This window comes from Mizuhopecten yessoensis, unplaced genomic scaffold (genome assembly GCF_002113885.1).
Source record: "Mizuhopecten yessoensis strain PY_sf001 unplaced genomic scaffold, ASM211388v2 scaffold7823, whole genome shotgun sequence".
In the NCBI taxonomy this organism is placed as follows: Eukaryota; Metazoa; Mollusca; class Bivalvia; order Pectinida; family Pectinidae; genus Mizuhopecten; species Mizuhopecten yessoensis.
The window spans coordinates 173,001-188,638 of record NW_018407240.1 but is presented as its reverse complement, the minus strand read 5'-3'; the positions used below and the strand labels follow the sequence as shown (position 1 = coordinate 188,638).

The 15,638-nt window shown below is 33.9% G+C and overlaps 1 protein-coding gene across 2 annotated transcripts in view; it reads right to left on the bottom strand.

Annotated features, from left to right (window-relative positions):
* Positions 1 to 2,666: 2,666 nt before the first annotated feature.
* LOC110454391 overlaps positions 2,667 to 15,638 on the bottom strand; it is a 31,505-nt gene continuing 18,533 nt past the window's right edge. For both annotated transcript variants that reach the window (XM_021503866.1, XM_021503868.1), the window contains exons 6-12: positions 10,631 to 10,792; positions 9,790 to 9,833; positions 9,500 to 9,616; positions 8,758 to 8,841; positions 6,359 to 6,499; positions 4,366 to 4,379; positions 2,667 to 3,640 (exon numbers count right to left, since the gene is read on the bottom strand). In XM_021503866.1, the coding sequence (XP_021359541.1) occupies positions 3,314 to 3,640; positions 4,366 to 4,379; positions 6,359 to 6,499; positions 8,758 to 8,841; positions 9,500 to 9,616; positions 9,790 to 9,833; positions 10,631 to 10,792 (889 nt within the window). In that variant the 3' untranslated portion in view covers positions 2,667 to 3,313. The remainder of the gene's footprint in view (positions 3,641 to 4,365; positions 4,380 to 6,358; positions 6,500 to 8,757; positions 8,842 to 9,499; positions 9,617 to 9,789; positions 9,834 to 10,630; positions 10,793 to 15,638) is intronic.

The following is a 15,638-nucleotide window of genomic DNA, read 5'->3' as shown; positions in this document are numbered from 1 at the left end:
GTGTCAATTACATGTATGTTAGGTTAAATATCAATGATAATATTTAAAAACAATGTTTTCAAACACAGTTCATGATAATAAATATTTATTTCTTATATCTGTATTTACAAGTTATTAAAATGAGATATGTTCCTTTAAGTAACACAACGAAAGATTTTGTATTGGGAGGTAGGAGTAGCGCGGGCGCTATAACAAATATGTTGAAGATTAAATTACTGTTAAAAGCATTTATGCGACACTAATTATTTAAAGATACCTGTTAAGTCCTTTCAAAGAAAGAAAAGGCGAACTAAAAATTGAGAAAAAAATTAAAAGCTAAATTTATAAATAAGATTTCTTATTTGTTTATGTTTTGAAACTACAATTTCTTTAAATATTCGGCTTACCTTTCCCCCAAGGAAATGCCAGTTGATACTTCCGCCAAGGAATTTGCCGTCACAGCAGACAAGCAATAAAATAAAGACGAACAGTGATGTTGTCCCTAGGGATGACTTGTCTTTGATCATTTGGAAAAGTATGATACGTAAACTACTCGTGTTGATAAAGTATTTTCTTCATACATTAGTTATCAGCAGTTAGCGGCGGTTTGGAATATCAACGGACCACACTCACTGTCGTCGGTATTTTATAGGGAATTGAGAAACGGCTATTACCTGGTATGAGGGGCCCGATATGGGAGAAAAGTTATCTGACAGATCTACGGTCATTTATCAATAACTGTGGATAAAAGATAGTCCATATTAGCACTAAAATACGTGTGTATCAAATACAAACTGTCTTAAGCTGTATGCGTTATTACGAAGGCCCTGTGCTGTGATATAGATTGATTATTTGATAGAGCCTAAAGTCACTTGTTCATATTTGGTTCTATGTAGCGAAAATGTCTTTTTGTGTATGTGGGTGCTGGTAATGTATCATCGCTGTGGTTGAGTCGTTGGATGAGTAATTAAATTGTGTTTGTATGTTTGGTATAAAACTGCTTGATAATTAATTAATATTTCAAAACCTTTATTGTTTAACATTTAAACCAATTTGTAACATATTTAGCACCGGAAACGCTCAATATTCCAAAATAATAGACACGCTAAAGGATTTTCTTGATGATTTTCCCATTAAGTGCGAAATCTCCATGAAGTTTAAAGGTGTATTTTTATATCCACCGTGATTTTAGATTTCTTTTACCCCAACTGATTGAGGGAGTATATAGCAGTCGTTTTGTCAGTACGTCCGTCTGTAGTTAAAAAAACCTTGTGTACAATATGTCTCAACAGCTCCTGAACACATTTAGTTTATATTAACACCAAAGCGTGGTTTTGTTACGTTCTGTACCTGATTAGAGGTGGTCATCGGTCTAGGCTTAAGGGTCAAAGACCACGGGCAAATATTACACTTGACCACTTTTGAAGTAAAAGGCTTGTGAACAAGTGATCTCACAAAACCACAAACAAATTTATAGTATATTTACACTATAGTGAAGTAACATTGAATTTTGTACTTGATTAGATATTGGTGGTCACCTATCAAGGTTGAATGATCTTAGGTCACGGGGAAATCAGTCGGGGGAAGGGGGTTGGGGTATATCTATGCGAGCCTCTGCTTAGGGACTGATACTATAGAAAATGAATCATGCATTTATTCTTATAAGTGATGAATAAATCTAAACAAAACCGTGTACGAAACAAACTTGTGAAAAGTGCAAGTATGTTATATATAGTCATCCGTAAATTAGATAAAAGCGTCAAATTAAGAAACAATATTCAAGCGATGTTTGAGATAATTCGTCAGCGTTATGCTATGATAACCGCTTAATAAAAACGTATTTAATATAATGAATAGCTGTAGCGCTCAAACTTGACTTGTGTTACATGGAAAATGAAGACGATGTGCTAGAGCAAGTCCAAATTCATTAAAATCTGCAACCATTTTCTTTTGTATAATTAATCTGTATAGATCGCATATCAACATATATTAAATCAATATTTGTATCCAGCACACAATATACCAGTATACTTAGACCATCTACCTGTGTTGTACATGATTTAACATTATCTTTTAAACGTTCAAACAAGTGAGCGTGTTAGTGTAAACGACAGGTACCGTAGGAAAATAACTAATACAAATCAGGGCTATGTGTTTCCCCGTTGGATAATGACCAAGGAACGGGTTTACCAGTTTCTAAACTTTAACTCTTAAGGTCTTTCGATAGTTAAATCTCGACAGCGTACACAGACAGATTTTCATTTCATGTGTTTAGATATCATATTGTTATAAATCAACCTGACAAAACGGCTAACATTTCGATATAAAATGTCAATCATATAAGATGGATAGACGGTAGTTATGTACTTAGCGGTGGATCAGGAAAGCCGAGAGATAGGGGTTGAACACCCTTTGTCCCTTTTTCCTTCCCCAACTTTATCTCCCTAATCTAACGATGCTCAATCATCCAAATCGTATTTACTTAATGATTATGTACCAAAAGTCGTTCAAGCATAGTTTAAAACATTTTTAAGATAAAATTGATACACATTATATATATATACAAACACATTACGTTTATTAGGCAAGGCAAAAAGAGGGAACGGTTAAACATATTTAAAAAAAACCCAACATAAGCAAATGAAATAAATAAAAAAGATTCATTACAAAATAAAATTGCTAGGTAGAAATATAATCTCAAACATTTTCAAACCATTAACATTAAGAGGTAAACATTTCTATTTTGTTTCAAATTCTTATCAAATATCTTTTCACCAGATCCCAACTGAAATATAAATGACTGAATTGCCACTGAAATAAATATGCTCTTTTATATAATTATAATGATCACCAGCAGTTAATCACCATGGAGAAGTACACTGAATAATCAAACTATAGAGCACATAGTTTAATAATATAATTCTACAGAACAAAACAGACTCCATTGATTATTTGTTAATCGTATTACAAAACAATTGGCTATCCCAAAAGCCAAGAGTTCAAGTGTTGAGCCAATCAAATTAATAGGAAACACTGGTATATAACAAAACGGTGAAAGTAATTTAATGTAAATATTGCCATGGAATTGTTTTTGTCAAGAATGAACTGCAATGGACCCTTTATAAAATTTATTGTAAAACCACAAAATATGACAATGTACGAGAACTGGCTTCTTACACAAGAAGGAAAACAAGAAATATGAAATTGCTATCATCTCATCACGCACATAAATATAATGTTCGTTTATATATAACTGAAGCATAAAACACCTCGTCACTGCAGTCCTACGTCATTAAGAGGTGGTCATTTCGTGAAATACTTTTCGTGCTGCTTCTCATGTTTGCTTGCCGTTATCGCTGATGTTAGACCCGGTGATACCGCCATTATGTGACGTCACAGGAAAGTCAGGAGTTCCAATAACGTCATCAGATTTCTCTCTCGAGACAATGCCACTTGACGCCCGTGAGCAGCTCCTGGGATCCTCCACCCAGCGTGATGCAGGCTCGACTTTCTGTTCTTTTTTCCGTCTACGACGTTTGGCGGCGCCAAGGTACCACCAACAACATGCTCCTGCGGATACAGCTAATGCCAATCCACCGAATACTCCGACCAATAGGGGCCAGACAGGTGGATCCAGACTACCCACCATTGGACGCAAATCCTGCAGTAGGAATTGAAATACTTGTTTAATTGTATATAATAAACAGTTATGTCGATGTTACAAATATATTAATAAATAAATAATCAACTTAGATCAGACTATCATTCTCAAACAAAAGGTTGCATGTTTCTAACGCGAAATTCTTTTGGAAAAAAATATAAATATCACGTCAAGTTAAGGATCCCAGCCATCTAACCGTGATTATATCGTCGCTCCAAGGGGAAGTTACTGAATTATTGAACATCTACAGTGGAGTTCTATATTGTTTTGCCTGTAGTGGGACATGGGTGTCTAATGCATTCAACTGATCTAAAGAAATCACAAAGTATACAGTTATGATTATGAAAAGTTTCTTGTTACACAACGAGTGGGCCAGTTCTAAATCGAGATGAGGGGGCTCATAGACTCTCGCACATCTATGACCAAGTATTAAACAAAGCGTAGCTGATCGAGTCATTTCGGTACATATATAACAACTATTGTACAAACGCTTACAGCGTAGCCGAATCGACATCTATTTGTGGACAACTCGTACACATTTTACACTTTTGTGTGCATACGCTTCACTGATCATTTGTCTGATGAAGGTGTCAGAGTACATACCGTACTAGTCATCGAAACGTCACATAGAAACACTTATTGGTTGTGTAACAAGAAACTTTTCTTAATCCATACTTACCAACCCGAAGAAAATGTTTAGAAATACTGTTTTGATGTTTACATACCATGGAAGTTGCGTCTGAAACAAATATTATCATCGTTATATGAAGATTGTCACTTCGAATGTAGCATTTCTTTCAATGAACAATTTATCACTACTAACAGATTAGAATCTGTAACGAGCATTCCTCTATATTTTTTACACGTTTTCTTTTAGTTTGCAAGCATTTTTTTATTATAATTAAAATTCTGTTCCATTAATTTGTGTTATAAAATTGAGGACGTATAACGGTTCTGGTCGAATTTCTGACCCTTCCTTTAACTGCACATTTGAACATGAACGCAGTAGAAAGGATTATGGATGTAATGTCGCTGCTTTTCAATATTCATTTTACTCACTGAACATATGACCAACATTTTGATTTTACAGTCGTCATTAATCAACATTTTATCAGGAAAAAGAAGCCGATTTATTGCATAATGATGAAAAGTCGTTGAATGTTCGTTTCGCCGATTTAATTTGAATTAAGTGATGATTAAAAGTTACATATAACAGTGCTTCTGGTGTCCTCATCGTTCAAGGTTTATCAATGAGAAAAGAAGCATGTTTAAATGACGATTCGTACAGTGGTAATTATTAATTGGATTAAAATTAATTGATTCTTATTTACAAGCTATCACAGTCACATTGATCCTGTTCCTACAGTATCATGTACTAACTCTAACTACCGTAAATTAATCACAACCTCTTAATATTAAAACAAACAGGGGTTATAAAGGTCTCTAGTTACCAGGTTGTATAAGAATAACTTACACATGAAACATGATATAAATGGTTAACTTGAAACATACACATATGATGTAGGTACAGATACCTAATGTCTTCTTAAAATACTAGTTGTCTACGAAACAACACCATCTGAATTAGGTTTATCCAGCGTAAATTTACAGTAAGTTGCCTTCAGTTAGCCATCATATGAGGCTCGCATTGAGTAAACTCTTGAAAAGTGTCACCTGTACATGTCTGTCTATGAATAAAATACAACATGCAACTGCACATTTCATTGAAACTGTCAGAACTAGTTGTCTTATCATCTTACAGCACACCTAAAACACATGTACAATACAATGCAGAATGTTGAATTACAGAGTAAAATACATTTTATTTTATGTGTAATTTACTTCTTGTAATAAATGGAAGGTAAAGAATCTTACATACTTATGATAACGTGTGATGGTACTGTCGATCGTTAATTTTACTTACAGGTCTGACATGTGTCGCCAGTATAATTATGATAATATGTGATGGTACTGTCGATCGTTAATTTTACTTACGGGTCTGACATGTGTCGCCAGTATAATTATGATAACATGTGATGGGTACTGTCGATTGTTATTTTTACTTATGGGTCTGACATGTGTCGCCAGTATAATTATGATAACATGTGATGGGTACTGTCGATTGTTAATATTACTTACGGGTTTGACATGTGTCGCCAGAATAATAATGATAACATGTGATGGTACTGTCGATTGCTAATTTTACTTACGGGTTTGACATGTGTCGCCAGTATAATTATGATAACATGTGATGGGTACTGTCGATCGTTCATTTTATTTACGGGTCTGACATGTGTCGGCGCCAGTATAACTATGACAACATGTGATGGGTACTGTCGATCGTTTATTTTATTTACGGGTCTGACATGTGTCGCCAGTATAATAATGATAACATGTGATGGGTACTGTCGATCGTTAATTTTAATTACGGGTCTGACATGTGTCGCCAGTATGATTATGATAACATGTGATGGGTACTGTCGATCGTTAATTTTTATTTACGGGTCTAACATGTGTCGCCAGTATACTTATGATAACATGTGATGGGTACTGTCGATCGTTAATTTTACTTACGGGTCTGACATGTGTCGCCAGTATACTTATGATAACATGTGATGGGTACTGTCGATCGTTAATTTTACTTACGGGTCTGACATGTGTCGCCAGTATAATTATGATAATATGTGATGGGTACTGTCGATCGTTAAGTTTACTTACGGGTCTGACATGTGTCGCCAGTATAATTAGCTAGACACGAGCAGGTAAAGCCAGTGACGTCATTACCGCATGTGCCATTGTTTTGACATGGAGAACTTGAACATTCATCATATTTCCATTGACAGTCCACACCGTTGTAACCTACATATAGAAATATGACTGCTGTAAGCAAAATATAAACTTTCTATTTAATTTTACTGCACCAACACGTGTAACGTCAACCGTTGGCGTGTAATTACGCGTATAAACACAGAATAGGAACACATATTTCTCTCGCACACACCATAAGTTTTGTCAGTCTAGCAAAAAGTATATTTTTACAATTTCACCCGGATCTCGATACTTTTATATCACAATGTGTTAATTTAAGTTTCGGTTAAAGGGAGAAACACATTACCAAACTAGTGATAACTATCTATATTCTCCCTCGTGCTTTAATGTTGTATAATAAAATGAAATTGGAATGTTAACGTTGACATCATCATGAAAAACTAGCTCTATTAATATCTTCAATAAGATTCATCAGTTTGGAAATATGTGATATCAAAGTTTTACTTTTACTTTTGGTTATTTATCTCGTAAGTATACCTTACTCACGGAAGCTTGTATGTCATACTGGAGTTTTATCTCGTAAGTATTCCTTACTCACGGAAGCTTGTATGTCATACTGGAAACTTATCTCGTAAGTATACCTTACTCACGGAAGCTTGTATGTCATACTGGAAACTTATCTCGTAAGTATACCTTACTCACGGAGGCTTGTATGTCATACTGGAGACTTATCTGGTAAGTATTCCTTACTCACGGAAGCTTGTATGTCATACTGGAAACTTATCTCGTAAGTATACCTTACTCACGGAAGCTTGTATGACATACTGGAGATTTATCTCGTAAGTATACCTTACTCACGGAAGCTTGTATGTCATACTGGAGATTTATCTAACTCCAATGGATATAAACAAAATACTAAGCAATCACACGCTGAAAAATCGCTATTGTTATGCATTACCGCTTTAAGTACAAAGAATCGTCATGAAGAATAGACAAATAGACAACAAAGAAATATCAGCACTTCCTAGTCTACAGTGGCAGTGGTGTAAGGCAGCGTTCTGTTAATCAACAATTCACCTCTGACGATTACATGTCACACATTTATACGAGGCATCATGTTTTGATAAGCTACAGCACAAACTCAATAAATGGTAACTAACATTGCTCTACCTTTTCAAGAACGGGGAAAGAAATAGAGAGTAAACGCCAGGAGTGTATTCTTGACCACGTTTTCTCTCACATCCGGTTAAAGATACGCGTGTCTCAGTCCCAAATAGAGGCACCCAGTGACCTCGGACGTGGCAATCTGATTGTTGGCAAGTGACTACTAAACAGGACTGATACTAGAAAGACGAGCATCAACATCTCAGCAGTACCAAAGCAGTTTGTTGAACACCTGATATTCTCATTTTTAAAAAGAATAGTCTACCTGCCTTCAACTAGCACAACATTTTCAAAATATTGAAACATCTGGGGGTAAAAAAGGATCAAAAATTTATTTGATACAAGTATATACACTTTGCTGAAGTTAGCCTGAGGTTAGCCATAACGTTGTTGCTGGAAAGTATTCTATAACAATTTACAAGCAATACTAATTGAAAAATAAATTTTCAGTTGGAAGCAAGAGTTGTAAATAAGAAACAAATCTTGAACAAAAAATATAGGCAGTACTTCTCCCTTTTAACTGTGCTTCCACAATACGTACGACATGGATTTTATTTCTTCACGATTAACACCACTGCTGATTCCTAAATGGATGAAATGAGGTGCAGAGATAACTTTGCTTTGCGATCTACATCCTTACTTACGTGTTACCTTACTTCGTTCTACATCCTTACCTACGTGTTACCTAACTTCGTTCTACATCCCTACCTACGTGTTACCTTACTTCTTTCTACATCCCTACCTACGTGTTACCTTACTTCGTTCTACATCCTTACCTACGTGTTACCTTACTTCGTTCTACATCCCTACTTACGTGTTACCTTACTTCGTTCTACATCCCTATCTACGTGTTACCTTTCTTCGTTCTACATCCTTACCTACGTGTTACCTTACTTCGTTCATTCCGTGACTACTTTAGATGTGATTATAATCTTATTTCTGACATGCTTACCTACGTGTTACCTTACTTTGTTCATTCAGTGACTACTTTAGATGTGATTATAATCTTATTTCTGACATGCTTACCTACGTGTTACCTTACTTCGTTCATTCAGTGACTCGTGTAACCTTACTTCGTTCTACATCCCTACCTACGTGTTACCTTACTTCGTTCATTCAGTGACTACTTTAGATGTGATTATAATCTTATTTCTGACATGTTTGTCCCTAAATGAATCGTTTACCTGGTGCGCATGTGCACTTGTACATTGTGCCGGTATCTACACAGGTTCCATTGTGTTTACAGGGGAAGTCCAAACAGCTCACACCTGTAAAAATACAAGTAAGGACACACTGTCAACTGCTGATTAACATTGTGACGGATTTTTAAGCTTCCATTTCATTAAGAATCCCTTCCAAATGTAAGTGACAGTACAAGTTTCCAAATTTCATTTTTGTTGTTGACAACGTTAGATAGTACTTTAAAATGTCTTGATTAGGGGAAGGAAAAGATGCAATCTGAACAGGATTCTTTTCCTTCTTTTCTATTTTCATATTTTATTACCCTTTTTGCAAAAAGCTCTACCGTAGGAATCCTGTAAACATTTTGTCATATATTAACAAAACGACACATTTTAGGGTACATAACGGTACATGTATTGATGAGATTCTTACTTAAGAGGGATAATGCTGACACAAAAATAAAGGTAAATATTTTAGCATCATAACTCGTAATGAAGTTTCATGGTACCATGAAGTTCTTCAATAATTGATTTAAATATAATTCCTGACAAAATGTTGGAAGCGTTTTGCTTATAAACACAGACAATATGAAATATGAAATTCAGAAATAGTATTATCTGTGAACTTATGTGATAGCAAACTATAGTGAAGACAACTCGGGTACATTTTACCACAAACGCAGGGAAAACCATAGAAGAGTTACTTGTGATTCCAGCATATAGTTAAATAGAAACAATCACTTACGTAGCTGGCAGTCAGGTGGTTTGAAGCCATGTGGACATTTGCACGTGTAACGTTTGTAGAGCGTAATGCACGTTCCGTTACGTTTACAAAAAGCACCTCCGGAGCAGTGGTCAATATCTGCAATAAACGGACATAAGTAACAGTCTCTGGTAATTGTAATTTATCAAAATAAGAGTTACCTCCCTTACAGTTATTATACACTACCGCTCTGTTACTTTCCTGGGCATTTGGTTTTACTGACTACATCCTATACATGAGTATTACATTTTTACTACACTGATACTACTTACCGTTGAGATACACAAGCATACAGCGTTTCTCTGTGGTGGTAAGGCTGTAACATACCAAGCAATTAAGACTAAATAAAAATACAAAACAAAACAATCTCCTTGTGATACTGTAACGTTCATGTACTTATTTTTAGCGCACTCAAAATTTTAGCACGTTATCACGTTAAAAAAGTACATCACTGATGAATTGACGCTCTAAATATGTAAAAGGAAACAAAAAACGATATATAGACTTAATCGAAATTAAACGCAAAAGTTAAAGGGCGAAGCGCTTATTAAAGATGAAGGCAATGTTTCACACAGACAATATGTAATTTATATTTTGTAGGATTCCTTCTTCATACAAATTTCAGATAATTTTACCTGGAAAACGACTTTCGTACACTTTTTCCATAATTCAAACGTTCGACGTTACGATGTGTTTGTCTGTATCAACACTTGTCAAATACTTATATCGTGTGTATGTCAACCTGATTACCGGTATTACTATGGAAGCTTAGACATTCAATGGAATATACTCTCTTATGTTCCTTTCTCTGCATTCCAGAAGTATGTCACGGCAAAATCGAAAGTTCTGTACGCGCCACCTGGTGGACGATACACGTTATACTAGTTTGATATTTTGTTATTCATCAATAGAATCACACGGCAGCCTAAAATTGACTTACTCTGAGGTCGAAACCAATCAATTGCTAAGATGTGCCTTCGATTTCGTCCTGACATGTTACTGGGGTGCAGTGAACGTAGTAAATTATGAATTGAATAAATATTGTGGAAGAGGTACATTCGAGAATATGTCTCCTTGTAAATTTACAGTAACCAGGTTTTACTGAGTGCCTACCCGTCCAGTCGTCTGCCCCATACACAGTTGAAGCTATCTCCCGACTGGTCCTGACGAGAGTACCACGACCCGTACAGATGGGTTACGTTTGTTCTGTTTTTGTCATCCGGGATCTTACTGTGGTTAAACATGGCGGCCAGACTCACCAAGAAATCGGTATCGCTATATTACAGAAATCATCATAGAGTTTACGGTGGTTAACATTTTGCTTTCATAATAAACAAGAATTGTTTACAAAATTAATACATATTCTGTTGAAATGCATAAAAGTTTAGTTTGATAATTTAAAATACAAAAAGTAAACTCCGCCAGCTTACAATTGTAAGCAAACTTAATGTAATTTGAATCCCTTATTTACAACCTATAATGGTTAGCATAAGACCTAAACCACACTTATTTACAACGTATAATGGCTAGCATAAGACCTCAACCACACTTATTTACAACCTATAATAGCTAGCATAAGACCTAAACCACACTTAGTTACAACCTATAATCGCTAGCATAATACCTAAACCACACGTATTTACAACCTATAGTGGTTAGCATCATACCTAAACCACGCTTATTTACAACGTATAATAGCTAGCATAAGACCTAAACCACACTTATTTACGACCTATAATGGCTAGCATAATACCTAAACCACACTTATTTACAACCTATAATCGCTAGCATAATACCTAAACCACACTTATTTACAACCTATAGTGGTTAGCATCATACCTAAACCACACTTATTTACAACCTATAGTGGTTAGCATAATACCTAAACCACAGTTATTTACAACCTATAATGGTTAGCATAATACCTAAACCACACATATTTACAACCTATAATGGTTAGCATAAGACCTAAACCACACTTATTTACAAGAAATAATCGCTAGCATAATACCTAAACCACACTTATTTACAACCAATAGTGGTTAGCATCATACCTAAACCACACTTATTTACAACCTATAATGGTTAGCATAATACCTAAACCACACTTATTTACAACCTATAATGGCTAGCATAATACCTAAACCACACTTATTTACAACGTATAATAGCTAGCATAAGACCTAAACCACACTTATTTACAACAAATAATCGCTAGCATAATACCTAAACCACACTTATTTACAACCTATAATGGCTAGCATAATACCTAAACCACACTTATTTACACCCTAAAGTGGTTAGCATAATACCTAAACCACACTTATTTACAACCTATAACGGCTAGCATAATACCTAAACCCCACTAATTTATAACCTATAATGGCTAGCACAATACCTAAACCCCACTAATTTATAACCTATAATGGCTAGCATAAGACCTAAACCACACTTATTTACAACCTATAATGGTTAGCATAATACATAAACCACACTTATTTACAAACTATAATGGTTAGATTAAGATCTAAGGGAAAATTATTTACAACCTATAATGGTTAGCATAATACCTAAACCACACTAATTTACAACCTATAATGGTTAGCATAATACCTAAACCACACTTATTTACAACCTATAATGGTTAACATAATACCTAAACCACACTTATTTACAACCTATAATGGTTAACATAATACCTAAACCACACTTATTTACAACCTATAATGGCTAACATAATACCTAAACCACACTTATTTACAACCTATAATGGTTAACATAAGACCTAAACCACACTTATTTACAACCTATAATGGCTAACATAATACCTAAACCACACTTATTTACAACCTATAATGGTTAACATAAGACCTAAACCACACTTATTTACAACCTATAATGGCTAACATAATACCTAAACCACACTTATTTACAACCTATAATGGTTAACATAAGACCTAAACCACACTTATTTACAACCTATAATGGCTAACATAATACCTAAACCACACTTATTTACAACCTATAATGGTTAACATAAGACCTAAACCACACTTATTTACAACCTATAATGGCTAACATAATACCTAAACCACACTTATTTACAACCTATAATGGTTAACATAAGACCTAAACCACACTTATTTACAACCTATAATGGTTAACATAATACCTAAACCACACTTATTTACAACCTATAATGGTTAACATAAGACCTAAACCACACTTATTTACAACCTATAATGGTTAACATAATACCTAAACCACACTTATTTACAACCTATAATGGTTAACATAATACCTAAACCACACTTATTTACAACCTATAATGGTTAACATAATACCTAAACCACACTTATTTACAACCTATAATGGTTAACATAATACCTAAACCACACTTATTTACAACCTATAATGGTTAACATAAGACCTAAACCACACTTATTTACAACCTATAATGGCTAACATAATACCTAAACCACACTTATTTACAACCTATAATGGTTAACATAAGACCTAAACCACACTTATTTACAACCTATAATGGCTAACATAATACCTAAACCACACTTATTTACAACCTATAATGGTTAACATAAGACCTAAACCACACTTATTTACAACCTATAATGGCTAACATAATACCTAAACCACACTTATTTACAACCTATAATGGTTAACATAAGACCTAAACCACACTTATTTACAACCTATAATGGCTAACATAATACCTAAACCACACTTATTTACAACCTATAATGGTTAACATAAGACCTAAACCACACTTATTTACAACCTATAATGGTTAACATAATACCTAAACCACACTTATTTACAACCTATAATGGTTAACATAATACCTAAACCACACTTATTTACAACCTATAATGGTTAACATAAGACCTAAACCACACTTATTTACAACCTATAATGGTTAACATAATACCTAAACCACACTTATTTACAACCTATAATGGTTAACATAATACCTAAACCACACTTATTTACAACCTATAATGGTTAACATAATACCTAAACCACACTTATTTACAACCTATAATGGTTAACATAATACCTAAACCACACTTATTTACAACCTATAATGGTTAACATAATACCTAAACCACACTTATTTACAACCTATAATGGTTAACATAATACCTAAACCACACTTATTTACAACCTATAATGGCTAACATAATACCTAAACCACACTTATTTACAACCTATAATGGTTAGCATAAGACCTAAACCACACTTATTTACAACCTATAATGGCTAACATAATACCTAAACCACACTTATTTACAACCTATAATGGTTAACATAAGACCTAAACCACACTTATTTACAACCTATAATGGCTAACATAATACCTAAACCACACTTATTTACAACCTATAATGGTTAACATAAGACCTAAACCACACTTATTTACAACCTATAATGGCTAACATAATACCTAAACCACACTTATTTACAACCTATAATGGTTAACATAAGACCTAAACCACACTTATTTACAACCTATAATGGTTAACATAATACCTAAACCACACTTATTTACAACCTATAATGGTTAACATAATACCTAAACCACACTTATTTACAACCTATAATGGTTAACATAATACCTAAACCACACTTATTTACAACCTATAATGGTTAACATAATACCTAAACCACACTTATTTACAACCTATAATGGTTAACATAATACCTAAACCACACTTATTTACAACCTATAATGGTTAACATAATACCTAAACCACACTTATTTACAACCTATAATGGTTAACATAATACCTAAACCACACTTATTTACAACCTATAATGGTTAACATAATACCTAAACCACACTTATTTACAACCTATAATGGTTAACATAATACCTAAACCACACTTATTTACAACCTATAATGGTTAACATAATACCTAAACCACACTTATTTACAACCTATAATGGTTAACATAATACCTAAACCACACTTATTTACAACCTATAATGGTTAACATAATACCTAAACCACACTTATTTACAACCTATAATGGTTAACATAATACCTAAACCACACTTATTTACAACCTATAATGGCTAACATAATACCTAAACCACACTTATTTACAACCTATAATGGTTAACATAAGACCTAAACCACACTTATTTACAACCTATAATGGCTAACATAATACCTAAACCACACTTATTTACAACCTAAAATGGCTAGCATAATACCTAAACCACACTTATTACAATCTATAATGGTGAACATAATACCTAAACCACACTTATTGACAACCTATAATGGTTAACATAATACCTAAACCACACTTATTTACAACCTATAATGGCTAACATAATACCTAAACCACACTTATTTACAACCTATAATGGTTAACATAAGACCTAAACCACACTTATTTACAACCTATAATGGCTAACATAATACCTAAACCACACTTATTTACAACCTATAATGGTTAACATAATACCTAAACCACACTTATTTACAACCTATAATGGCTAGCATAATACCTAAACCACACTAATTTACAACCTTTAATGGTTAGCATAAGACCTAAACCACACTTATTACAACCTATAATGGTTAACATAATCCCTAAACCACACTTATTTACAACCTATAATGGTTAACATAATACCTAAACCACACTTATTACAACCTATAATCGCTAGCATAAGACCTAAACCACACTTATTTACAACCTATAATGGCTAGCATAAGACCTAAACCACACTTATTTACAACCTATAATGGTTAACATAAGACCTAAACCACACTTTTAGTCAACGAATGCTTTAGGATATTCTTATTATCTGAAACATTCCATCAGTTAGTACAAGTAACTGCTTTTCTCATTGCTGATCATACATTCTCATGGCTATATACTTGTCATTGCTGATCATACATTTTCATGTCTATATATTTGTCATTGCTGATCATACATTCTCATGTCTATATTCTTGTCATTGCTGATCATAATGCTCATGTCTATATAATTGTCATTGCTGATCATACATTCTCATGTCTATATACTTGTCATTGCTGATCATAATGCTCATGTCTATATAATTGTCATTGCTGATCATACATATTCA